The 27,884-nt window shown below is 42.8% G+C and overlaps 1 protein-coding gene across 1 annotated transcript in view; it reads right to left on the reverse strand.

The window, feature by feature from the left end:
- The window catches only part of ADAMTS5 (ADAM metallopeptidase with thrombospondin type 1 motif 5), a 44,587-nt gene extending 16,999 nt beyond the window's left edge, over positions 1 to 27,588 (reverse strand). The window contains exons 1-3 of the mRNA XM_087818382.1: positions 25,713 to 27,588; positions 14,594 to 14,726; positions 3,603 to 3,770 (exon numbers count right to left, since the gene is read on the reverse strand). Of these exons, the coding sequence (XP_087674508.1) occupies positions 3,603 to 3,770; positions 14,594 to 14,726; positions 25,713 to 26,816 (1,405 nt within the window). The 5' untranslated portion in view covers positions 26,817 to 27,588. The remainder of the gene's footprint in view (positions 1 to 3,602; positions 3,771 to 14,593; positions 14,727 to 25,712) is intronic.
- Positions 27,589 to 27,884: the final 296 nt, after the last annotated feature.

Here is a 27,884-nt window from a genome sequence, read left to right on the forward strand (position 1 = left end):
AGCTATCGTTTCTTGGCTTCAAGGTTCCTGAATACTTAAGAGAGGAAATTCAATAACCTGCTTTCACTGCACAATTTCTCTGCCAGTGCTTCCCTTTATTTTTGAGGACCCTACTCGTAGCCAGCTTGCCTGGAGCTAACTTGTATAAACACTGCAGAATGTCTACAAGTATCTTGGCCAGGCTGGCGGGGGCTGGGAGTCCCCGTGAGACATGGTTTCTCTTTTTCTGAATCAGAAATGTGTGGGCACAGTTATTCTCGAGTGTGCGTATTGACTTCACAACTATAACCTAATTGCTACATAGTTCTTGTTGGAACTAAATCAGGAAACACTCAGTATTAATGAATTTAAATTTGGCAGTGGTTGAGTGCTATAAATGTCCACCTACTTATGGCTAATAATTTTAAAAACAAATCAAACGATTTGAATTTAATCATACTCTAAGACCTCATTTCTCCAGCAGAGCTGGAGATGGGAGGGGGACGGATGAGCTATTTTTATCCATAAATAGATTTTTCCATATAATAAATTCTTTAGGTACTATCTAATAATTATATACATTTTGTGAGGGTAGCTACTTACAAATGGCAATTGCTTTGCAGCCTTTATATTGGTGTCGCAGTTTAATCTTCCTAAAACAAAGGAGCATCGATTTTTGCATCATGCTAAAATATAGAGGTACCTTCACAGATCGTGCTGATAGGATAGGGTTTTTGACCTTTTGAAAATGGTGCCAGACTTCTAAGCTTTTAATATGTTAGGGCTACAGCTTTCGGCTTTTCTGGTTTCTCCCTTATTGTCAAATGGCATCAATTCTTGCTCCCAGTTTACCTGTCTGAAGTGCACCCCACCCCTGCCATGATTATATTATCGCTTAAAATTATTGGCGGCATAGAAAATTAGAACAAAAAACTAGTAGATTACTGTTACTAAATATGAATAAAGGTCTTGATGGAATCCTGAGCAGCTCTCTCTCTGTGAGTAAAGGGCTCTATGATATGGTTTCACGGTACCAGTTCAGCCTTCTGACAAAGACGTATTTGCTTGTTTGCCCATCACCTTGGACTTGGACTTTCTTCTTGGTTCTCTCCTAAGCTCTGAAGTATAAATGTCAGAACCTCAACCATCTGGAAACTGCATTTACTCGTTCCTACTGCCACACTTTCACTTAAGTCAGTTTTCCCGGCTGCAATATATTATTTGAATTCACATTTAAGTGATAATACTACAGAGAGCACGGCTGTGCATGCTGTTTTGAAATGAACATAATTGAGCTTTGCCATGGTATCATAGGGCCTTTCATTGTTTTCCCTTATCCTGAAATTACTTCATTCATTCTGGCTACTGATAAAGGTGGTGGTGGTGGTGGTTGTTAAAATACAAGACAGTATTCAATATATTCAATAAAATACAATATATTCAAAAGTGAGAGTCTAGGTTTGAGGAAATGAATTAATAAATCAACTAAGAGAATTTGCTGTCCAAATTCAATTTAGGTAACTGAATTTACTTATTTAACATATATATGAGAAATTCTGATAAGATTTTATCACTGTAAGTGAATTAGATCTATTTCTGCTAAAACTATGTTCTTTTGAATCTTTGGAATAGACATAGAGTGATACATATAAAATATGTGCGTTTGTTGCAAAAATTTAACAAATCTGAGCATGGACTCTTAAATACAGAAATAACGTTAAGAAATGAAGACGATACTAAGAGCATATTTACTGCACAGAAAGTAAGATCATGGATTCCACAAACATGAAATAAATGAATCGTTCCAAAATTATGGCAATGAGAAACAAAATTCTGCACAGCATTGTAATTAACTGACCTAATACTTGCACAGGAAAGAAAAAATTTGGTCCCATTTTAGCCATAAGTATTTGCTGCCTTAGCAACCAAATCCGCTCATTTAGTGATTCAAAGTTTAGCTCAACCTTTTGGAATGTGTAACGTGTGATGCTGAAATAAAATATTAATGTGATTTCATTTTCAGAAAGCCTCAAAAAGCCCCAGCAAAAGCAATATTAACAGTAGAGAGTAAGATCTCACCCAAGGGGGACTTTACTAGATATTAACTTGATCCATGCAGACAGGCAGATAATTAAGTAAGCATTCATTTTGGGAGTTTATCAACATTGTAAACTGAGCTAAACAGAAAATTATCACTTTATTATTAGTCTAAATAAAGGCAAAGCCTAGTTCATTGATTCTTAGTATTGTCTCTAAATCTTTGAGATATTGAGATGTCCTTTCAGTTAACAAAGAACATGTATTTTGTACTGGGGAAAATTTTAAACCTAGTTGGGCAAGGATTTTATTTAGGAATAGGAAATTTTAAAAGTCCTAAGTCAATAAAGCATTTCCACTAACAGAGCAAAAAATGAGTTAATGAACAGAGTCTGCCTACAAGATACCAAAGAACTATGGAGCAGTTCTTTTTGTCTGAAACAAATTAAATTTTAATTGTTTTGACATTATGGAGCCAAAGCTGAAGATGGCAAGCTCACTAAGAAATTACAAAAATATCAAGCCATAAACTTTGTGGAACTAGGAAAAAACAGTCATCACAGATTCTCTTTACCCAACTTTGAACCATATATTGTAAGTTAAATTTATGGGCAATTATTCTGCTCAGGAATTTGTCATATTCAATTCAACCACCAGTTTTACAAAGAGACAAATTTTAAGAGAAAAAAACCAAAACAACAAAATGAGACTATGCCCATTTCTGTAAAATGAGAAACTTGAACTAAGTGGTCTCTGAAGTTCTCTTTCAACTCTAACGTGTCTACTCTCCAGTGTTTCTAGTATTTTAAAATAATAAGGAACGCTAGGAAATTTGCAACCACTTGTTTCAAAGATTACTTACGGGTCAGGATGTATTATTTCTTAAAACTGTGACTTCTTTAGTACTTTAATATACTTCACTAATCCTAGATTTACAGAATTTAATAAAGTGTGCCGTGCTCTTGAACTGGATCTGGGTGAGAAAGCCGAAGATTTTCTTTTGAAGCTCTCCAAGGATTTTCCCACGGTTCAGATTGATTTTCTATTTCTGTTCCTCAGTTTTCACCCCACTTCCAGGAGGATCTGCCGTCTGGATGAAACCAAATCCTTCCAGAGAAAGCAAATCTAAAGAGCTTCCTTTCCTGGCTTTCTGCAGCCATAAAGAGGATCTGAGAGAACTGTCACCTCCATCGGGACCACACCCCTGTGACAGGCATGCAACAAATAATTCAGCCAGTGGTGCTAATAGCAGGGATACAAGACGCCTGCCAGCTCCTCACAGGAAGCTGGTGGTGAGGGAGGAACAGAAGCCAGGCTTTCAGGCCACTAGCTAGGCCTTCTGTGTGGTCTCCCACATTGCTGCTCTCTGGAACTTTTCAATTCGAAAGCAAAAATATCACCCCTATATGCCACCAAGGACGCTGGCATGGTACCCCAACAGACGGCCCCCTCGATCCTTTCTCCCACACTATCTGAACCCCCGCTGTCTCAGAGGGCGGGGGGATGGCCTGAGGATTTGACGAAGGAAAGCTCCTAATAACCCCCAGGTCTGGTTTCGAGTCCCTGTCGTCCTTGACAGTACCTACCGTGGCCATCGTCCAGGAATTCTGTGATGGTGGCCGAGGCGCATTTGGACCAGGGCTTGGAGGCGTCGATGCTGGTCAGGATGGAGGACATTAAGCGCTTGTCTTCCGTGGAGCCAAAGTTCTCTTCACAGAATTTGGAATCGTCATGGGACAGGCCAAGCAGATGTCCTGAGGGAGGGAAGACAGCAGGTGCAAGTGAGAGTGATTCCGCGTTGCTGCTCTTCTGGGAGTTTCACCAGCCCTCGGCCCCCCAGTTGCCCATGAGTTCGTTTCAGCTGCCTTCTCAGGCGGACCCAGGGCCCCCGGGAAGGAAGGCTGCGTGCAGTGAGAAGCAGTCACTTTGGTGAGCATCTAGAGGAAATCTGAAAACTACACTAAGGAGTGGATGTTCCCATAGTGCATCTGGATCACACATGCTCCATGATATGTAGAAACGAGGCCTTATTTAGAATTAAGAATTTGCAAGGCAACCATGGTATTATGTCATAGCCCTCGCTGCATACTATTGTGATTATTTGTCTAATTTTCCACCTTCTCTGATCAACCATAATCCCCATGAAATCAGACATTTCCCCCCCCTTGACTGCTGACTCCTCCGTATTTAACTCAATGTTCTGCAAGATGTAAACACTTACTAGATGACATCTATTTTCTTAGCCAAGCAGCTATATAAGAGATGGCTGGGGGTGGGAAAGAAAGAGAAGTGACATTAATAACTTCCCACTTCCATGCAAACCTAAGCTTGTTTCAGCCTTTCATTTCTTTTTGTTATTTGGTGAGTTGTGAATGTTTACTAATCTCACAAATAAATGGCATACTTTCATTTACATTTAGGAAATGCCTAAAATACCAAGATGACCATCATGGAGTGTTAGAACTTGGAGAGAAAAAAAATATTGGGAAGATAAGTGATTGTCCAAAACCACTCAACTAGGTGGTGTTTGTGTCCAAAACCACCCAACCACGTTCTCTGGGCTCCCAGCCACTGCCATCTCCATTCTGTAAGGTAGATGATATATCACGGGGCTCACTGCCACATTCTTGTAATCCAACTAAATTGGTTATTACATAAGATTAATTTTTACATAGTCTAAGGATAAAATGACATTGTGGGGTGAGGGCTGGGGGAGAAGGGCCAAAGGGGGGAAATGGGGGGCATCTGTAATACTGTCAACAATAAAGAAATAAATTTAAAACTTTTAAAATGACATTGTCCAAAAGATCTAAAATGCTATTAAAAATAAATCTGGCCCGGCCAGAGTGGCTCAGCAGTTGGGCATTGAACTGTGAACCAGGAGGTCACGATTCGATTCCCGGTCAGGGAACATGCTTGATCTCTGGCAGGGGGTGTGCGGGAGGCAGCCAATCGATGACTCTCTCATCACTGATGTCTCTCTCTCTCTCCCTCTCTCTGAAATCAATAAAGATATATTTAAAAATCAATCAATCAATCTGGGGCAGCAGTGTAGAAACTGAAAAGTAGGAAATAGATACTCCTGGTAGCATTTTTGCAAATGTTCATAGAATCATACACAAGCCACCACAGAAGAGCGTAGAAACTCCTATAGAAAAATGATCGCTGCCTTCTCTGTGGGTTTCTGAGTGCCAAGGGCAAGAAGTTGGGTCATTCCGCCAAAAGAGTCCAGAGTATACCAGTAAAACCCAACCGAGATGAAATCTCTCACGCCGCATTCCAACTCCTTTGGCCAACTTGTTAAATCACCAGCACCTCATAACAAAGTTGTCCACTGAGCAGCTGGTTGCTGTTGTGGCTGAAATTAAGTAGCTAGGGCTTGGTGACCTACCGAAGCTCAACATTTTTATACTATTTAGGTAGTTATTTACTTCAATAGCATTTACTGCGCCAGCAAGTTTTCTTGGGGAAAACCACCCACCAGCAGTCACGTTTTATTTGGTAAGTAGCATGAAAGCGCATCAGAGTCTGCCAAGCACACCCCAACTAACATGCCTAAGAAGGCTGGAGGGGCGCTTCCAGTTTTGGGGTGGTATGCTGAGTTTTCAGGGAGCCCACAGCTCACAGGAAAACAGACCCTTTCATTCATGTGCTGTTTAAAATGGCTCAGCATTACTTAGCACATCACCCTGTGCTACTTGAGGTTTTCCAAGGTAGGTTCTTTATCAGCTGACACTGGGATTTGTGGGGAAATTTCACACTGGATTTTTTTCCCTGGCACAGAAAAGAGGGAAAGTGGCCTAAAGTGACGCCTGCGACATGATATTTATTTGAATCCAGGTTTTATATATATTTTTAAAAACATGTAATTTTTACACCCTATTTCATATGATAGTCATTTATTTAGTGGACTAATAGCCTTTTTTTCCTCCAAATCTATATAAAGAAATAGCACTTTTCATATGCATTTTCATTATTGCATTAAGGGGTTGTCACTTCAGTTGAGGGGTAGGTTTTAGATTTCTGATTTAAAATGCAGGCCATGTGGCAAACACCAAATTCACCTTGAGGTGCCAGAGAGAGGGCTTCAAGTTTTTTTCTTTCATACAGTGGTAAGGCATGATTTTAAAGGTTTCTATTATAGAAGCAAAGCAGTTTATTTAAAATATTTTGGTATAATTTAATGAATATTTTGGCATGCTCTTTGGCATAATATTGTGACTTTTATGCCCCTTAAATTTAGTAATTTATCAGTGCAGCTTCATTTCTGCTGAAGATACATATAAGAAATTCATACGTGGCCATCAGAGAAGATTGCCATTCTGAGCATGAACAAACCTGAGCCCCACTTCAGCAAGAGCCAAAAGGAGATGTGAGATGTAAGGTCTCCAAGAGTCAGTCAGGAGAGGACTTTCTTGAACATCCACTGAAAGAGATGGACTCTTCGGAGGGCAGATGAATGGTTCGTCCCCCATGAAAAAAGTGTGTCAGCTGCCTGGGACAAGCATGCTCTCTCAAGGGCAGTGAGGGTCATGGGCAACCCGAAGAACATTTAAGCGCCCAGAGAAATAGGCAGCCAGGTCCAGGCTGGAGCCAGGGCACAGTGAGAGACACCCATGTGACTTCCCCGCAGGAGCTGGACAAGAATCCAAATGGAAGATCAATGTGAGGGATGTTGGATCCCCTTCAGGAAAGACGTGACACCCATACTAAAGGCTGTGAGCAGAAAAGTGGGAACTTGCAAACGGCACCCTCCAATCATTATGCTAAGACATCTAATGCCAGGTATGAAATTTGCCAATACCTTTGAGCCCTAAAATGGCAAGGTCCACATAAAAGCCTAAGCTATTTTAAAGGGACACTCTCCGTAAAGACAACACATGAGAACACTAAAAGCTGATTCACAGAGAAAAATCCAGAATCTAGGAAATTTAAAATGTCATCTCCCAGCTGACAACAATATATTTCGAGTACATGCCGTGAAGGGGAATCAGAATTTATCATGATGTCATTCACCGCCCAGGACATCGCCTTTTCCAGGGAGAGTCTGCTCATAAATCAGTCACGAGATATTTAAAATCACAGATGTGGCCGGAGATTAGGCGCGTCCCCGACGGGCGGCCTCCAGCAGGCTCAGCGCGGCGGGGACTCACATGCAGGCCCCAGAGTCAAGCAGCACTGAAGAAAGTGCTGGAGAAAACATTTACAGCTCCTAAAGCGACTCATTGTTGTTTTTGTCAAAAATGTATTTTAAGATGAGTTTTTAGAACAGTATAGAGCAAAGTTATTTGAGGGGTAAGGTCTTGGAGGAGGCTGAGGGATGGATTCCAGAAACTCACAGAAAAGCCACTGTTACCCTTGGAAAGACAGAAAAATACATCTTTCTCAAGTCAAAGCATAGGAAAGAAAGGTAAAAGGGTCTGAAAGCAATTTTGGAGGGTAAAAGAAGAGGTTAGAGGAAGCTTAGCCAAGCTCCCTCAGTAAAGCAGGAGGTGAAAACCCCGAGTGGATTTAGGACAAGTCACTGCCAGGGTTTCAAGGAGAGGTCCCGAGGTCGACTTAAGGAGAAATTAGTATTTGTATTTGCAACCACTTAATATTAGTAGACACGCAAAAGACTGAAGAACAGTTAGTTTGTTTTATCTAAGTTAAGCAATCTTGTTTAACATTACTGTTTTGTTCAGTGAATCTTTAATTCTCAATTAATGTAATTGGAAACGTCTCACCTAAAATCCTGAGGCAATTAAGGACCAAATACACTTGTGCAGTGGGTGCGCTTGTTATTGGCATTTGTATTTATATACTAAATAAAACAAAATGGTATTAGAGAGGTCAGAGTAAAATTTAGAGAATATGTAATTGTTTAATCCAGTATTTTCCCAAGTGAGGCAGCTGTCAGAACCGTACGTTGCTGTTTAAAATCAAGGTGCAAGTCATAAGTATTTCTGTAGGAAATACTGATTTAAAAAAATTTTTTTTTTTTAATATATCTTTATTAATTTCAGGGAGAGGAAAGGAGAGGGAGAGAGAGAGATAGAAACATCAATGATGAGAGAGTCATTGATCGGCTGCAGCCCGCAACCCGGGCATGTGCCCTGACTGGGACTTGAACCCTGATCACCTGGATCCCAGGTCGATGCTCAACCGCTGAGCCATGCCCGGCCGGGCTGATCTATTCTTAATAGATATTAAAGCATGTCATAAATACAAAAGTCTTGCTAATAAGTACCCATCACCCAAAGTAATATCAGGAAGGAGTGCATTTCACTTAGGCTAACGAAATGAATTTCACGATAAATTATGTCAAACAAAGACTGTAGGGTAAGCATCTGAGTTATATTGTTAGTTCAGATAGTAAACAATTAGTTACCCAATAATTTTCCTACTATAATATCATCTTTTTAAATTGGAAAATGAGTGCCATTTTATTAAATTTCATCTTTAATATTAAAAATATAGATTTTAAAATCACCTTTGCCTCCCTAAATTCACAAGTGAATCTGGTGTTGGAAAACCTGAGATAACATTCGCCTGAGTGAAGACACGTTACTTTAAAGGAAAATGCCAGTTCAGCTTCTTATTCAGCTCAGGTCTTACTGTACAACCAGGGCTGACTTATAACATTAACCTTGGGAAGGAAACTGGTTGTTTTTCTAAACTTTGGTCTGCAAGTTAAACAGAATTTCAAGCTCTTGTCTCTTGACCCCACAGTGACCAATGGACAAGACATTGCAACAAACACCACATCCTAAAAATATAGTCCCAAGAAGCTCTGTAATGTGTTTGCTTAGGAACGCACGGCTCAGCTGAAGCATGTCCCTTAATGAAATCATGTTTTTATTTTACCTAATTTTCCAGCTGGGATTATTGAGGTGCAAGAAGGTCTTGCCAAGGGGTTGAAAAGTGAGTCAATAGCTCACATGGGATCAGAATCTAGAATCCCTGAAGAAGAGAGTCAGGAGCTCCAATAACCGGACTGCATGTGTCTAGTGTCTATTCAAATGCAAATTCTTATGTAAAAATCATAAAACTCTTAAACTCCCATTTCAAAACACTAAACATAAATGGTAAATATTGCATAGATTGGAAGGAATGAAGCTTTTTTTCCCCACTTTGACTAGCCCTGTCAATATCCTTTTGAATCAAATTCAAGATTATCTCCTTCAAACTGAGTGCCAACAAACCAGGAGAGGGTGGCATCAAAATCTTGGCTCTGGGGCCAGGGGAAATGGGTTCGGATACTAGTTGCTGACCTTCGACATGTTTAGAAATTTCTCTGCATCAGTTTCCTCCTCTGTTGGGTGACCCATTAAAAGCACTTCCCTCCAGGCATTCTGTGAGGATTCAATGATATAAAAGATGCAAAGCACTTAGAATACAGGCTTGACAAATATGCGATGCCCAGGGACTCTTAGCTACGTTGTTGTTCTCACTGATATCCTGGGTTTGCTATGCTTATGAGTAGTATTCCAGTCTTTAGGAGTTTTGATACAATTTGATATTACCTGACATCCTTGATTTGGGAGAGAAGGGGACATTTCCATTCATAAGAAGAAAAAAAATCACCCATTAAGTGTGTGATATATTTACTTTTTAGGCTATCTTTACTGGTTGGATTTCCACGTACAGCAGACAATCTATAGGCCTCCCCTAAAGAAATATGAATTGGGATTTGATGAAACAAACAAACAACTGACACTAGACACTAAATCTCTCAATGCTGCTAGACACGCAGCAGAGACTTTTTCCCACCTTTCATCTGGGGGCCAAGAAAGACACAGTGTGGCAGTGCTCCAGGCTGGATAGAAAAAAATGCTCAGTTCTTTTGATTAAGGCTATGGGTTTGGGGAGAAATACCAAGTTTAATCTTAGTTTCCTTTCCCTTCACATCTCGCAGCCAGTCCTGACATCTGATTCCGTGCACTTGGCTTTGGTCTATGGTGTTTGCAGGGCCTCTGCAGCTTTTCAAAACACGGCCTTATTTAATCTAATCATCTATGGGAGCCCCGTCGCACGCAGATCAGCACAACCAGAGAACTCGCTCTAACCGCAGCAGAACACAGGCGGCCACGCTGCTGTGTCTCGACCGCTTCCTAAGTCTCCCGCCAAACATTTGGCTTCAGCTTTTTCAGTTGCCTGCTTTCAGCTTAGGAAGCATTTTGGACTCTTTCGTGGTGAAGAGAGTCACTTAGCACATTTTATAATTAACTACCATAAAGCAAAGCTTTGGCAAGTTTGCCAATCATGGACTTCATCAGTCTAAATAAAATCAGATTGCCGCCCGCGCTGTATTAGAAGCTGGCCCGACATCAATGCGGTTATTACTTTGAAGAACCATGTGTGCAGCAGGTGAAATCTTTACTGTTACAAGCCGACAATAAACGCTTGACAAGTTAAAAATATAAACTTACATTCACTGGAAACTTCCTATAGTTCACGTTTGGATTGTAAAATGGCTCTAGCCACGGTCTTGCCTCCGCTCAAGGATCAGGGGTGGGGACTGTGTCCTTGATGTTCTAGGTTAAGGCAACTCTCCTAAGTGTCCTCGCGACTGAGTCAGTGTCGACATGCACATGGCACAGAAGGAGGCAGGCGAGGAAGACTAAGGCCATCAAATCTACTTTCCAGAAGCCAGTGTGGACATTGGTGGAGTGTGTACCGGCCCAGTCTAGCTCTTAGGGAGAATCAGGAGGAAAAGAGAAGTGTTCCGGTTAACATGCGGGCCTGAGAACAGCCACTTTCCCGATTGTTCCCTGGCCCACTTCACTCCGCCTTTAACACCACGCAGAGGAAAGGTGCCAGAAGGGTCTTCAGGCTGCTCTCTCTTTATTTAACCTGCTAATTCTCAATACAAAACTTTTTCAGGTGGGGGAGGTAAAAGAACAGAGAACATTTTGATTCAACTACATCGATTTTGTATTTTAAACCACTGTGTACAAAAAGGACGCAGCGGGGGAACTCTACGAAACATTTTAAGTCAGTTAATGAAGGTGTAATCTTAACCGAATCTATCCTTTACGGCTTAGAGAAGAAATAAAGAAGAAAAACTATGGAAACGGCCTGGGAATTCTCTCCACAGCTTATGTTTTGAGCATAGTAACATATTGACAGTCCATGTGCATGAAGCAAACTGCACATTTTGAAATGGGCTCAAGCCAATTCGAAACACTCCAGCAAAACCGAAGTTTCACAAGGTCACTTTCATCACCATCTGTAGCGTGTATCCCTAACCTCTGAATCTGGAAAGTAGTACATGTCTAATAAAAGGGAAGGGAGGAAATTACATAAGAAGGATGGAGCAGAATTAGAATCCAGAGCATGGAGAGCTGGTTACGTGGCTTCACGCAACAACCTAAAAATAAAGCACTGGAATCAGACCCAGGAGCAGCAGTCCCCAAGGACACACTGGCTGCAGGGGCGAGACTGTAATCACATACAGATGATTAGGAAATATCTTGTAAGGTTATCTTCCCTAAATTTCGTAAGGCTTGTACTTTATAACACGTGTTTACAATTTTTAGGCAAAAAGTGAAATTAAAGAATAATAAAGCAATTAGAAAATGAATGAAAGCCAGATCCCTTTATGAAAGGGGAATTAAATCTGTATTCCTCTATGCCCAGACCTTAAATGTCTCAGACAGAGCCATATGTAATGCAAAAAAATGGGAGAAATTAAGTAAGCAGAGTTTGATTGAAGCATGAATTATAGAAAAGTCTAAAGAAGTAAATAGAGATGATTCAACCAAGAAATTAAAGGGGCCTCAAGGCTGTAGTCATACGTCAATGATTCAGGTTTGATTTTGCACATAGAAGCCTACATTCCTCCCGCACTGTCTTGTACAACTATGCCCAATATTCTTGAACTGTTAAGACAAGTTTGCATTGCACGTATTTCGTTTTAATAAAACATTTGCTCTCCTCGGTCTCTGGCTTCTTGCCTCTCAGGCTGCCGCATCTGTCTCACCCAAGACCCTTGGTTCGGGATTCAGGAGGCCTGGGAGAGGTGATGCTGGGGCTTCTCATTCCAGCCCAGTTGGCTTGAGAGGCAATGCACCCCCAAAGAAGACGCATTTGCTGCCCTGGGATTCTCTTACAGGGAAGTCTCCCAATTGCTGTCAAAGTGCAAGAAGGGACCACTACAGGACTGCAGGAAGAAGCAGCCCTTCCTTCAAGGAATTTACGATCTCTTCTTTGGAAGGTCAGGACCTGGCTCAGAATCGTATCAATGGGCGATGTCACAATTCAGCTCTGCTCGTATTTCTCACCACCCCTCTACCCGGATGGAGACGATCCAGCCTCTGCCTTCCCGGGAACTTAGAATCTTTCTTATGGGACTTCTCTCACTCTGAATTGTGGGGATTAATTACTGGTGTGCTTTTAAAATCTTCTCTGTTTAATTACAATCTTCTTGAGTAGCTGGACTAATCTCTCTGAGGTTCTGATGCAGAATTGGAAGGTTGCCAGTTCTTGGGCAGCTCTCATGTTTCTCCCGCTTACTCACTCATGAGCACAGAGACATGTAATAAATATTGAGGAAGGATCTATATGAGGCTGTAGTTTTGTGGGTATTTTTCAATCCTCACCCGAGGAGATATTTTCATTGATTTTGGAGAGAGGATGGGAGGGAGGGAAGGAAGGAAAGAGAGAGGGAGAGAGAGAGAGAGAAACATCTATATGAGAGAGAACATTGATCGGTTGCCTCCTGGGTGTATCCCAACTGGGGATTGAACCCTCAACCTTTTGGTTACAGACCAACTGAGCCACCTGGCCAGGGTGAGGCTATAGGTTTAATCAGTTACTTTAATAGGCATGAGTGAGTGATAGGTGAAGACATAAGCCCATCCCTGAAGCGCAAATGGCATATGGGTCTTAAAAATCCTTTCAGCTCTTTTAGCCCAGCACATCAGAGAGCCATGGATTCTCAGGCTGTGTAAAGACTGGCCGGACATAAAACACAGAATAGAAGACAGAGCTGGTATTTTATCTCAGATCTTTGGCTCCTTAATCAAAAGATGCTCAATTCATGCCCTGCCGGCGTGGCTTAGTGGTTGAGCATCGACCTATGATCCAGGAGATCGAGGTTCCCTTCCCTGTCAGTGCTGGATCCCCAGGAGGGGGTGTGCAAGAGGCAGTGGATCAGTGACTCTCTCATCATTGATGTTTCTATCTCTTTCTCTCCCTCTCCCTTCCTCTCTCTGTAATCAATAAAGACATTTAAAAAATGTCTATAAAGATGCTCGATTCATAAAATGTTATATTATTATCAGTGGGGCCTCTGAATGGTTAGTTATGTAACAAATCTTTTAGGTTTGTTTCTTTTTTTGCTTAGATGATAAGAAGAGTGTCAGTTAAGAAAATTAAAGTCATAATTAATACATAAGAATTGAAATTTAAGTAATGATCTCTGTACTTATGCAATTATACCTCTGATTGGAAGATATTTTAACTTCCCAAAGCAGCTAGAAATCAACACCTTGTGGAACACTCTCTGTCTACTAGGAATGTGGAAAAAAAGTTTTTATTTCTGTTTCAAACTTAGGGTTTTAAAGCTTAAAAAAATAAATCTGTTTAATAAAATACACCAAAAATTACAATAATTATCAAGCCATACTTTGCCGTTCCAAAAGGTGATGCTAAAAGGTGATACAGCTATTTAAAAATGTAGATGAACTACTTAACTAAAAAGCAAAACAGATGTCTATGTGGATATCAGTAACAGATGGCATCTACAATCTACCCAATTTGGTCCTGAAAATAACTCCATGAATAGGTGCTATTATTCCTATATCCCAGATATAAAAGCTGAAGCTTAGAGAGTTTAAATATTAAGACCAATGTGGCACAGGTAGAAAGTACTTTAGCAAGAACTGAGTCCAGAGGTGTCTAATTCTAACATCTAATCGTAAATTCTAAACTAACCTCTCATATACCTAGTAGCCCAGGCCATTGTTAGGAAACACATATTTCTAACTGCTGGGATATTTTACGATTAGTCCTAAACTTCTAGTTCTAGGATTTACATGTGTTTCTTATGACAAACACAACAGTTAAGTGACATTTTAAAACACACCCTGTTGACTGTTGAGCTTGGCTTTGCTATTGAAAACAAGACAGGCATGTTTACCATAGCTATTGATTACCTTTGACAGGCCCAGACTATTATTATCAGTCAGTCACAATGGAAGAAAACATGATAAATTTGTGTGCAAACCGCTTAGCCCTGGATGAGTCAATAGAGCCTTGAGTAACTCCTAAGAGGAACATCTCTGCATTCCATAGTCAACTGTGACAAATTGCCTCTAAGAGTCATTTGAGGATGCTTAAAAGACAGTAGTGGTAGCAAATTTCTCTTATGATTTTAAACAACACTGTCAGACAGGAAACATCTACCGTGTGCCTGACTCTGCCTTCCCTCTGCCTTACTAGTTAACCCTAGAAGTGCAAGTTTAAACAAATTGAATCCCCACGGGTGCATCTGAACCAGGAGAAATCTGGAATTCATTGCCAAGTATTTTGGTTCCTGTTGCAGCTGTTACAAGTGTTTGATTTGGCGAGGGAAGAGAAAAGCACTGCATACCAATTTCGTGAGCCACAGTGAAGGCTGCGTGGAGGCCATCGTCTTCAATCACAGCGCAGCTGCGCTCCGGGGAACATATGGTCCCAACGTCTGCCATTCCCAGGGTGTCGCATGAATGATGCCCACACAAATCCTTCCCAGGAGAAAGAAAGAAATCATTAAAATCAGTTTACATCCAGAAGGGTCCACCTTGGGGAACCACTTGCTCACTGCAAAAGGCAGCGCTGGGGGATGTTTATGGCATCACCTGTTCAGCTCTGGAAATGTTCCAAGGCCAAACTAACGGCATCAACTCTTTGAAGAGCCTCTGAGCCCCAGAGGCAGGGAAAGATGAGGGGACTCAATTACATTTAAAAAGATGTCGGAGGACTGTCTGTTATAAAAGCAGCCAGAGCCTTAGAAGAGCTGCACCCCATGTATGCAGACACGCACATCACGGGTCATTTTCACGCACGGTCGTGCTTAGGGGAGCCTTACCATTCTGACCTGAATGCATGCTAACTTTATCAGAGGCCTGGCTAATGACTGATTTTCCATCACAGGGGCAAACTGCCACCACATATTTGTGGCAGAATATCAATTTATCAGTAATTTAGATAGGAAACAAAATTTTAATCTAAAGCATAATTCCTTGAAAGATCATCTCTTAGTTTCCAAAATGAGTTGTAGTTTCACAGGTCTTGTCTTCATAAATGTCTGCATTCTGATTCACAGAATTTAATGTAGCATTTCTCAACCTGATCAATCCTCAGAAAATACATGTCACTTATTGTGTTTATATAAATGAGTGTATGCATTTTTCTGGTGAGAAGTTGTATTGTAAGAGATTCTCAAGGGGGAACATGATCATACCCCACAAATAGTTACAAATTATAGATTTAGATAAAAGCGACAACAAGGCAATTTAAAATTGAGAAGTATAAAGAGAAAATATAAGCCCAAATTTTTTACGTGACAGATAAACTTTCCCTTAAATGCAATTTGAGTATTAACAGGCATCAGAATTTTTTGTTCTTGACTACTGTTTTCAATAAAAATTCACTGACAGTGTGTACATTTATATCCAAAAAAGCAAGATAGTACCTTAGTAAGCCATAGGTAAAGAACTAGAATGAAAAGATTTTAAAAATTAATTACTATAAAGATGACAATTGACTAGTTGAAATAACATGTGCTGTTTCTATTACAGCTATCATCTTTGTATGCCCACTACCACGTCTGGCTATGATAGGAGCTCAACAGACATTCGCTTAAGTTTGGTGAATTATAATACACAGGCAGATGCGATGTAGACCTCACACACCTTCAGCATGCTGTGTGCTAGTGAGGCCTGAGGGGGCGTCAGGAAGCCAGCACAGGATGTTATTACTACATAACTAATGCCACCTCCTCATTGTCAAATGCTCTTCTAACTCTTCTCTATTTTGCTGCATAAAATTCCAACCAAGGTGAAACATATTTAGAAGATATATCCTATGATCTCTCTAGTATATTTTCAGGTCCTTACTGGGCTCCGTGTATTATGAGATCCCAGCTGTGATGAATTACACTGTGGCTGCCATCTTATTATAGTTTCAGACAGTGGAAATCTCAGCCAAGTAGCCTTGGTGAGTCAAGTCACCAAACCAACAATAGCCTACCAAAGTTTCCTGTGTATCCTTATATGTCATCCTGTGGGATCTCAAATTACAGCTGTTGAGAACAAATTAGTAGTCTTTAAAATTGAAATTGGAACACACTTCTGCATAATAATCAGTCTTTGAGATAATAATATAGTACAATACATTTCTTAATCCATTCCCCCCCAATCATTTTAGTAGCTTTAAGACCAAAGACCCAGGTCATGGTTTAAGTGAATTGCTTGACACTCTAAGTTTATTTCTGCACACACATACTTTTTTCAACCAAGATTTATGTTATTCTTCACAACTTGGGGCTCACTATCTTCAAATAGAATGATAAAATCAGAATTGTTTCCCCTTCTTGCTCCTTACTTCATTAATAAGCTTGAAGAGCTGCAGCAAATGGAAATGGCCCTCCCGTTCTGAACAAAGTTTAATCTGGGTTTTAATATCTCTGTGTTTACTGGTTATCAGTTGCTCATTAGAGGCCATCAACCCTTCTTGTCCTCCTTGAATTGCTTAAATGCATTTGGCCCTTTGCCATGGAAATGTGTGCATGTGACAAAATTATGAACAGAAGCAACTATTTTTTTTTAAACACAGTGATTAAACCCCTTGACTACATAGTCACACTCTCCATATTTCTGTAACTGTAATTATGTAAACTGGCAGTCTTTCCATTTAATTCACACAGTTTCAAACCTTGGCAGCCCAGTTATGGTTTCATCCTCAAGATTCACAATGAATGCCTGTATTTCTTTGTGACACAATGCTCATTTCAATGTATTAAAGCTCAACTTGTGCATCAAATTATTAAGAATATAGCACATTGCACTCATGTCTACTTTTTGTGATGATTGATAACAATATTTACAGGTGAGAACCTTATTTGAAATTTATAGGAATCTGTATGATTATTCACAGTTGGCAAAAGAATGCTAATGGGCAATAGCATCTATCTATCATTATCTATCTATCTATCTATCTATCTATCTATCTATCTATCTATCTATCTATCTATCTATCTATCATGTATCTATCTATCTACCTACCTATCATCTATATCATCTATCTATCATCTATCATCTATCTATCTATCTATCTACCTATCTATCTCTATCTATCTATCTATCTATCTATCTATCTATCTATCTATCTATCATCTATCTATCTATCTATCTATCTATCTATCTATCTATCTATCTATCATCTATCTATCTATCTATCTATCTATCTATCATCATCTATCATCTATATCATTATCTATCATCTATCTATCTATCTATCTATCTATCTATCTATCTATCTATCTATCTATCTATCATCTATCTATCAATCTATCATCTATCTATCATCTATCTATCTATCTATCTATCTATCTATCTATCTATCTATCTATTATCTATCTATCTATCTATCTATCATCATCTATATCTATCTATCTATCTATCTATCTATCTATCTATCTATCTATCATCTATCATCTATCTATCTATCAATCTATCATCTATCTATCATCTATCTATCTATCTATCTATCTATCTATCTATCTATCTATCATCTATCTATCATCTATCTATCTATCTATCTATCATCTATATCTATCTATCTATCTATCTATCTATCTATCTATCTATCTATCTATCTATCTATCTATCTATCTATCATCTATCTATCATCTATCATCTATATCATCTATCATCTATCTATCTATCATCTATCTATCTATCTATCTATCTATCTATCTATCTATCTATCTATCTATCATCTATCTATCATCTATCATCATCTACATACCTACCTACCTACCTACCTACCTACCTATCATCTATCATCCATCCATCTGTTTGGATCTGGGGGCAGGGGAAACTGAAGAAATGTGAGTCACATACAGTATTCACATAAGAGGTAAATGAATTAAAAGTCCTAACGAGAGTTTTTCTACTCGGTTAGAGTAGATCTAGAGGTAAGTTATATCTCCGTCATGTTAAGGATGGTTCTTTTCATGCACGATCAATATCTTATCACCATGGTGCAGACAGACAATACTGCAATGGGAGATTAAGTAAAAAGGGAGCGTTGTAGGAGTATGCAGAGATTTAACCAGTGGGCTTGTGGTGTCGTGTTGGTGAGGAGGCAGGACTGGGACACTATATCTTACTCAAAAATAGAGCTAAAATGGTCAACAAGACCAACAAAAACTTGAGAGGGAGGTCATTGGCATGGTGACCATTCACTAGATTTGGCCATTTAGAATGGTTTGGCCATTATGACTTTGGCAGTATCTGTGACTTATCATGGAATTTAGAAGAACTAATAGTACCCCAGACCTATTCTTGCAGTTGGAGCTGGAGGTAGGGAGCCAGCAAAGTGTACGACCTTGAGAAGCAGATGCTGAGAAGATAGTACAACTTGGAGAATCCTGGTTGTTGGTACTGGGTGGGAAAAATGAACCGAGCAGATGTGAACATGCAAAGTGGGACAAATAACAGGAGTTGTAGGACTTCTAGCCTTGCCCAGGAAATTGGTCTCTCCTGTATCATAAATGTGCTAAAGGAAAGACGCTAAAAGGAAACATGCCGATAAGAGCACATATCATCACAACTGCAGCAACAGGAGCCAACATGAAGGAAGAGTACCTAGTACAGGAGAATCTAGAGTTAAATAACAGCAACTTCTGTTTCTCTAGATATCACCACCCGGTAAGGGCAAGTGTGGAGCTCAAGGGAAGAGCACAGGAGAGGGTTTAACTAGCCTCAGATATCTACCCAGTTCCTATGAAGAGGGATTAGTGACAGAAGAATTAGTCTGATGTGGAACATATTTTAGTCATAGTATTACACAAACATACATTTGTACACCATATTCCCCAATCCCTGTGGATCTGATTCTTGAGGTGTCATTTGGCTCTCTGGCCACTCCAATAATAAAGGCCTTGATTTGGATCTCAGTAGAGACTACACTAATTGGGTCTGTTAGCCCAACCATTACAATAATCCATGTCATACAAGCTCTTATCCATGCTTCTGATACAACTAAGTAATACCACACACAGAGCCCAGCTGGATTAGGGGCCAAGAGATCCAAGTGCATTTATTCTTCAAACATTTATGCTGTGCCCAGTCTGCCAGACACCGGGCTAAGTACTGACACTGTGGTACACAATAAAATAAGAGCTGATCCCAACCCTTAAGAAGCATGAGGATCTAGTGAGCAAAACAGATATGCTATGAAGGGAGCAGATTGCCACATGCTGTTATGAATAGATTGTTGAGGGAGTGCAGAGGACTTGATGAGCTTTCTTTGGGGGGATCAATAAAGGTGCTGGAAGGAGATAATTGATCTTGGGAGATAAACAGAAGTCTGACAGTCTTAGAGGAAAGACACTCTAACAAGGAAAGACTGGTGAATCCATCAGGAGATGGTGAATGGCAGGGTCTGTTTTGGAAGTGACAGAAAGTTGGTTGGGGATGGAGTAGACAGGATTTGTTAGGTACAGGGCAATTGGGAAAATTGAGACATAATCTGGGCCCAGGGTTCCAAGACAGGACATTTTCTTTGATAAGTGTGCAGTAAGAAGAAGGGGAAGAAGGGATGGAGAAAGTTGGGAATTGAGGGGAGCAGATGCTTGGAAGAGCCATTTTGGAAAACAGGAATGGAAGCTAATTAGAGATAACAAATGGAAGAGCAATTGCTTTTTAATTCTCTTAGTAAGAATCATCACGAAGGTCATTTATATGCTTTGAGACAAAGCTCCATCATCATTAACATAAAGAATTTAGACCAGGTGATCTCTGTGGCTGTCCAGATATACACTGTTGGTATTAAATGAAAGCACTCTAATTTATAGATGGAGAAATTAAAGCTCAGGGGCAACACATGTTCAAAGTGGGAAGCTAGAGACTAGTGAAGCTGAAATTCAACCTATGTCTAAATACTTCAACTCCTGAGCCTATTTTTCTATGGCAGTTAGATCATCACATATGTTATTCTCGACATTACTCTTAACTTTTACATTCATAAACTGTGCTCGGTCAAGCAAACTTCTTGTTTGCAACAAATAATACAGCATAGCCTGTATCTTTCTGGTGTGTTTGGTATAACTCAATAATTTAAAGGCACACTAAATATACAAAATGCACTGAGAAAGATGTTCCAGAAAACAAGAATGTGGAGGTGCTGGGTAAGAAAGCTCGTGGTCTCATTAACTTGCCTCTCTCTCTCTCTCACGCGTCACATCTGCTAGGCCACTGTAAGTCACTGACCCATCCGCCGAAAGTCTCCTGTAGCTGTGCTCTCTTTCTCAGTCACTCCATTACTCCTTCCTGACTCGCCTACCACCCCAGGCTGGTCCCCTTGCCTCCTGTGACTTGCCTACCTATGTGCTGCGACAGGTGACCCTCTTAGACCCCAGATCTTTTTTTAACACTTATTTTATTTTTCAATTACAATTTACATTCAATACTATTTTGTATGAGTTTCAGGTGCACATACAGCATATTGGTTAGACAATCATATACATTACAAAGTGTTCCCCCTGAGATTTCCAAAACATGAATTGAAAAGAATATATGCACCCCTAGGTTCACTGCAGCACTATTTACAATAGTCAAGATATGGAAGCAACCCAAATGCCCATCAACAGATGAGTCTATAAAAAGGTTGTGGCACATGAATACAATAGACCCCAGATCTTATAAGAGTCCTCCATTCCTCTGACATTTAAAAGACACAACATTGCCTGCCATTCAACCTTGCACGATGCAACCCAAGCTTCCTGTCAGCCTCTACGCACCTTCATGACCCATCTTGTCCATTATTTCCTGTGTTTCTCATCAATATTTTGGCCCTAAACCTAAGACTCCATATTCTTTCTGCCCGAAAGGGTTAATTAACTCACATCCACCTTACTTTAACATTTCTTGACTTGAGCTCCACTTCTCTATTTCTAGTGTCACTACTTTCACTTAGACCGCCTCCAATCTCCTCTTGAAAACTCCTGGATCCACATGACTACATAGGCCAGAGGGCTTATTCCAGAACACACCTCTGGTCACTGCTGTTTCCTTCCATGGATAATCCTAGAATTTAATTTGCAATTTGAACTCTTTAGCAGAGTGCTATAAACTGACTTGGGTCCCCCCTGCCCCAAGTTTATATGTTGAAGCCTTAAATCCCCAGTGTAACTGTATTTGGAGATAGGTCCCATAAGCAGGTAATTAAGAATTAAGGATAAATGAGATCATAAGGGTGAAGCCCTGATTCACTAGTGGATTAGTGTCCTAAAGGAAGAGATACTAGAGTTCTCTCTTTCTCTCAAATTACAGCCATGATACTATGGTTGCAGGTTGTTGAAAAGATTAATTGTAAACTCGTTAGTGATTATGGATAGTATGTAAAAAATGCTCGTTGAAAGCCGGCTCATTCCAAATAAAATCTAATCATCCTTCAAGGGTCAATGCAATTCTACCTGTGCGATGAAGTCTGTATAAAGATCCATAGGCAGAACTGATTGATCCCGCCCCTCCCCTTTGGCAGACTTTGATTTTAGCTCAGTTGTAGCATTTATCAGAGTCTTCCTAACATTAGAGTGACTTATGCATGGATCTGCTTCCTCTCCCCTGGCGATAAGCCCTGGTGGGAAGGACCCAGCATTTTCCATCTTGCATTATTGGCATGTACTGCATGAGAAAGACAATAATGAAGTCGGTTCTGTGTACTGTGCTATATTATCTCTAACAGATTTTAGATTTTTCAGAATATTCTTCACAATTTTTGTTTTGTTATATAATTGACGTAACATCATATCAGTTTCAGGTGTACAACATCATGATTCAATATATATACATATCGTGAAATGATCACCACAGCGAGTCTAGTTAACATCCATCACCACACATAGCTACAATTTTTTTGTGTGTGAGAACTTTTAAGATCGACTCTCTTAGCAACTTTCAATTCATCAATCATTTTTCAAATGTCAACTAGAGCTGTTAATCTGCTCCAGTCTTCCCATTTCTGAGTTCTTTCATCTTTTATTGATTGGGGTTGACCTATAGGCTATAAATCCTAGTTAAGGGTTAACTTTTGGCTTGAAATGGGATTTGAACTCAAATATGAGATTGACTTTGTCAATCCAGTCAGCAAGCACATAAGAAAAATCATATCCTTCTGCCTCCTCCAAGCTCCCGGTCTCCCTCTAGGGCCCACTATTGTCTGAACCTAACAAGAAGCCCGATGGGAAAGGAGAAATGCTATCTGTGAAGTCCCTATCAGAGCATTAGAAAGCACAACATAAAGAGAGGTTTTAGCTGAGAGACAATTACTGGCACACCGATAATTAAGAATGAAGTGCACGAACCTTCTATATTGCATAGTCTCGAGCTGGTTCAGTTTCGATCCAATGCCTTCCATCCATGAGTGAGTGAAGCTTTCACTGGTGCTGTACCAGTTAGAGGATGTTAGAAAACGCCAATTTAGGTATCAAGCAGGTAGGGCCTTTGCTTCTAAAGAAGAGTGCACGTTCTCCAAAATGGGTTTAAGAGTTTGACTTTAAAGAAACTACTTTAAAATAAAAGAAGAAGGTGGGAATAAGGAAGGGTTCTGGAAAGTCCAATTAAATCCTGGGGAGATTGGATTTCTGCTGCGTGAAGGCAAAAGTGGTGTGAATTCCAGCTTAAGTGCCATTCCAGAATGAAAAATGGCTCTTATGCCAGAAAACTGACTGGTACTAACGTTCCTCTAATTAGAACAGCACTGAGTGCTGGAGGACAGTCCTGACAATGAAGCGTGTTAGTTTGATAAATGAATTACTTGCACTACTCTGCTGACTCCCAGACACAACGCTCAAGGTGGCCTCAGCTAGTAAACAGGGGTGGAAAGCATATCCTCACAGTTTCTTCATGCCTGAAAAACAAGTAATTTAGCAGAGGACATCTGGACACAAAATTTGAACAGAGCTCAGCGCCCATCAAAACATGAATTTCATGGCTTGGCGTCTGGCTGCTAAGCAACGGATTTCTGACATCAAAACAGAGTTGTAAAAGTAGGATCCTGGTGCCAACTCTGGGTATTTCTCATTGAAAAAAAAATAGCTGTGAACACTTTTCTTTAGGTCTTAAGGTATCTGATTTCCATGGGATAGAAGAGCTCAGATCATTTCTCCTCTAGCCCAGAATGTGTTTTCCACATTCTGAAGTATTAGGTGGAGATTAACTTTACATTTTTAAGTACTCTCAAGTGGATGCTGCATAAGGGTCTTAGAGTATTTCTCTCAGCCCCTTTAATTAATAGCACTCTTTTAAATTAGGTGCATGTATTCATAACACACATGCTTTTCAAATATTTGGTTCTCATCAAGTTTGATGTATATACCAGAAGGCCAGCCACAATCTAAATGACAACTGCCTTACTAAAGGTGTGTTTCTGCTTGGCGAGGGGACCAGGGAGGGCCTGTGCAAAATACTTTCCATGTGTAGACTAGTTTGAGAAATAAATGTTGTTATAATACTTATTAACATGAAGATAGGCTGTTAATTCATTTCTCCCTTGCATTTATCTATTTAAAATACACTGATAGGTTTCAGAGCTTAGAAAATAGGAAATGTTAGCTATCCAAACTAAAAACAAATCCAGGAGAAGCAACAGACATCATTTAGAATCACTGACTAGTTTTCCGTTTTACAGGGAAGCAATTAGGAAAATTGTGGGGCAGGAGGTAAGAGGTCTCCTATTAATTTTTATTTATTTAAAAAATTATGGAATGTGCATTTGCATTCAAAAATGAAAGCGAAGCATTAAAATGACCTACTCTTTGGAGCAGTTTGCCTACAAAAGTATTTTTTCCTCTGTCTTTATAGAACTTCCTTCCATAAACTCTCCGGAGCCTCCCTCTTGGCAGCCTCTTGTGATGTAGCAAAGCAAGAAATCCAGACATGGAAAGTTGCTCACAAAAAAAATAAAAAGAACTTGGAAACCAAGGGAGAAAGACATCGTTTTACAGGAGAACTTCACACTGAAGGCTACGCAACGAATGTTCTTCCGTTTCAAAGGTTAATGTTGTAGGGAGAAATGAAAGGGCGGTTTCCAGGCGATGGGCTCACGAGGAGGAAGGTTTTCCATGGTGCATGGCACTGCGTCCTGCCCGGCTCCCCCGAAACTGCTGCCCTCTGCTGTCTTTGTTTACATGTGGTTTACATTTATGTCTACCCCATAAACCACAAGTGTTTCTCCACTCCAAATTTATCAACACTTTTCCTTCATACCAGGGGTGCTTTAGTATAAAAAGAATTCGCTAGTGCAGCTCTGTGATTCTAAACCCCCATTGAATGCCCCGTCCTAGCTGTTTGCTCCATTTTGTCTCATCGCTTTGCATCCTATTTCCAAGTTTCTAATCCTTCATCTATCCTGGGTGGATCTCAAGCACTTAAAGAATGAGCTTTAGAAGTCCATTGTTACCAGGCCTCTGAGAGGCGTAACTTAAAACTGCCAATTAGAGTCAAGCTGGGAAAACTGAGGCTGGGGGCTCTGAGCAAGCCAGGCTCCAAACCAGCCCAGACTTTGCGTCTGAATGTCACCCTGACATGGTGGTCTCATGACTGTGCGGACAGAGACTGTGTTCTTCCCAGAACCTCTGGGCCTATAAAGATCAATCTCTTTTCCCTCCTGTAACCACCTTCCTTAAAAGAGGAAATCCTGAGAAAACATCCTTCCCCACGTCTTGACTCTTGGCCCACATCTTTCCACACTGGGGCTGCAGGAACACATCCCAAACCCAAACACCTAAGCGGGATGTGACCCTCCTGCAGAAGGCAGTGCTGTGGCAAAGGAGGTACCGAGGACCCTCACAAGGCTGGGTTCCTCTGTCCTCGGCATGCTCCTGCGTTCCCTCCTTCCCAGGGGTGAGATTCCAACGGGGGGCATGAAAGCACTTCATTAGGGAGCCAGATTGTAAAAGGAGCCCTTCCCTTGGAAACCCATCCCTCAGCTTGGTGTGGGAGAGGTTTAGGTAAGAATGTGCGGACCGTGCAAAGGAAGGTCATGGAGAAAAGTGCCTACAATGGATGGGCCACCGAGCCCATTCCCTTAAATTGGACCACGCTCTCCTTTTGAGCCCACTGGAAAGCAGAAGATCCCTGATTTCAAAGACAAAGCTGCCTTCCCCCTTTCCCACTTGGCTATCTTCATTTCCCCAAGCATTCCAGTCCCTTCTTTCATGTCTATGCATCTATGACACCGTAGCTCGGACTAGAGGAGACATCCCGCGGGGTGGACGGACTGACAGTCTCAGCAGCTCTGGTTCTGGAAGGCGGGGGTTGCAGCTGGGGTTACCCTGGACACAGGAGCAGAGCTGGAGGCTGGCTGGGCACCCTGCAAGCGGCAGTAAAGCGTCTCCAGAGTGGCAGGCGGCTGCGGGAGACGCCGGGCCGTGGGTACGGCCGCCCCGCTGCCCCACCTCCGCGCGTCCGGTGTCCGAACCTCCCGCCCGCGGCACCTACCTCGCGCGTAAACAGGATGGCCGCATCGTAGTGCTCCTCGTGGTCATCCCCCAGCTGGTTGTGCTGGTGCTGCCACTTGCAGAAGTTCTTGAGCGTGGTGGCCGCATTCTTGCTCACCTCCAGGCTCTTGTCCTTGTCGCCCAGCACCACCACCTTCACCACGGCCAGGCGGATGTGGTTCTCGATGCTGGCGTGGCTGTACAGCCGGTTGGCGATGGAGGCCAGGGTCAGCAAGTAGTGCTGCAGGCCCCGGCCGTACATCCGCGCCATGGACGCGTCGGCCACCAGCAGCAGCTCCACCTGGCGGGCCCGCGAGATGGAGCGGCGCCGCCGCCGCCACCAGGTCTGTGGTCCCTGGTCCCCGTCGGAGGAGGGAGGCGACGGGTCCAGGATGCGCGGAGCCGGCGTCCAGCGTCGGTCGGGGCCGCTGTGCCGCGAGGGGCGCTCGCGGGTCCCCGGCTGGGACGCGGGGGTCTCGCAGCTCGCGCGCGGCGGCAGGGCCTCGAAGCTGAAGCCCTCGCGGGTGTAGGCGTGCAGGATCCGCGCCGACCCGTCTCCGTACACGCGCCCGGCCTCCGCCTCCGCCCAGGGCGCGCGCAGCAGCGGCTTCAGGGTGTAACGCGCGTGCCTGACGGCGAAGTAGCCGTCCAGACCCCCGCAGAGGTCGAACACAGCCAGGGATCGGGGGCTGCCGTCCACGGTGCCCCGGTAGAAGCAGTGGCCCCGGTGGCGCGCGGGCGCGCTCGGCCCTCCTCCTGCGGGCGCAAAGCCAGAGGCGCCCACCGCACCATCCCGCTCCAGGTCCAGCAGGAACCTCCTGCCGCCCGCGTAGACGAGGTAGCCCACCTTGCCGCCGCCGGAGTAGATCTGGTCGATGTTCTGCACGAGCCCGCCGCTCCCGCGCTGCGGCGCCAGGGGGTGCGGGTGGCCCGGAGGCTCGGCCCGCTCCCGCGCCTCCTCCCCCCGCCGCCCGCCGGGCTGGGCGGCCGCTGCGGCAGCCCGAGGCTGCCCGGCTTTATCCTGGGCAGGTGCGGCGGCGGGGCCGGCCGCGAGCGCGGGCAGGCGGAGCGCGCACAGCAGCAGGGACGCCCACCCGAGCAGCATAGTGCGCGGCCCGCGGGGAGGGGCTGCGCGGCGGGCACCGTGTGGGAATTTGTCACTCGCTGTGGAAGTTACCGCACGGGAGGTGGGGGGCACACACACACTTGCTTGCAAGTTGAGTCAAGTGTCGTAGGGAGGGGGGACCCGGCCGCAGCGCCAGCCCGCCCGGACCGCGGTGCCAGCGTGCGAACTTTTCTTTGTTGGTTTGGAAAATGTTTGGATTCGTGCTCCGGCCAGAGGAAAGAATTTAAAAAAGAGAAAAGCCAAGATTGTGGAGATTCAGCAAATACGAGAAAAATGGTGGTGGTGGTGGGGGGGGGACCCAAATCCTCCCCCAAATACAGCCCACTATCGCCGCACCGAGAAAAAGTAAAGAAGGTGCGGTGCGGTGCGGTGCGCCAGGCGGGCAACTGGTGCGCGCTGCCTCCCGCCCCCGCGCCGCCCGGGACCCGCCGGCCGCGGGGCTCCCAAGCTCCGGAGCCCACTTTCTTATGTCGTGGGTTTCCTTTACGCTAATATAACCAGGAGGAAGGGAAGCAAGAGAGAGAAAAAAGCCATAAAAATGAAAACAAAAATGCCAGGGGCGGCCTGCGGCGAGTCAGTGGAGCGGCGCGTCCGGGTCCCCTCGGGTGCAGCGTCTCCCGCCGGTCGTCATCCCCAGTCGGCCGCTGAGAGCGCGGAGCGCAGCGCGAGCGCTGTGAAGATGCGAGGAGGTGGAACAATGAATTTATAGCGGCATGCCATCCTGCAATGGCAATTTCAACAATTCGTCACTGCAAGCTGCCTCTTAAAGGGAGAGCTTCCCCCACCACTCCCACCCTTCCCGGCCCGCGCCTAATCAGAGGGGGAGGGCGCGCGGGGGGTGATCGAGGAAAGGGAGACCGGGAGGGAGGCAGGGACCCGGCGAGGTAGAAGGAGGGACGGGGGAGGGAACACGGACGCGGGGGAGAAAAAGCATTGGGGTAAGAAAAACAGAAGAGTTCCTTGGCCTCATTTAAAGCCACAGCAGCTCCGGATTTGTCTGATTATTTCACAACGAATCGGGGTTGGCTAACCTCGGCTTACCTCATC

Source organism: Miniopterus natalensis, chromosome 6 (genome assembly GCF_054644295.1).
Source record: "Miniopterus natalensis isolate mMinNat1 chromosome 6, mMinNat1.hap1, whole genome shotgun sequence".
NCBI lineage: Eukaryota > Metazoa > Chordata > Mammalia > Chiroptera > Miniopteridae > Miniopterus > Miniopterus natalensis.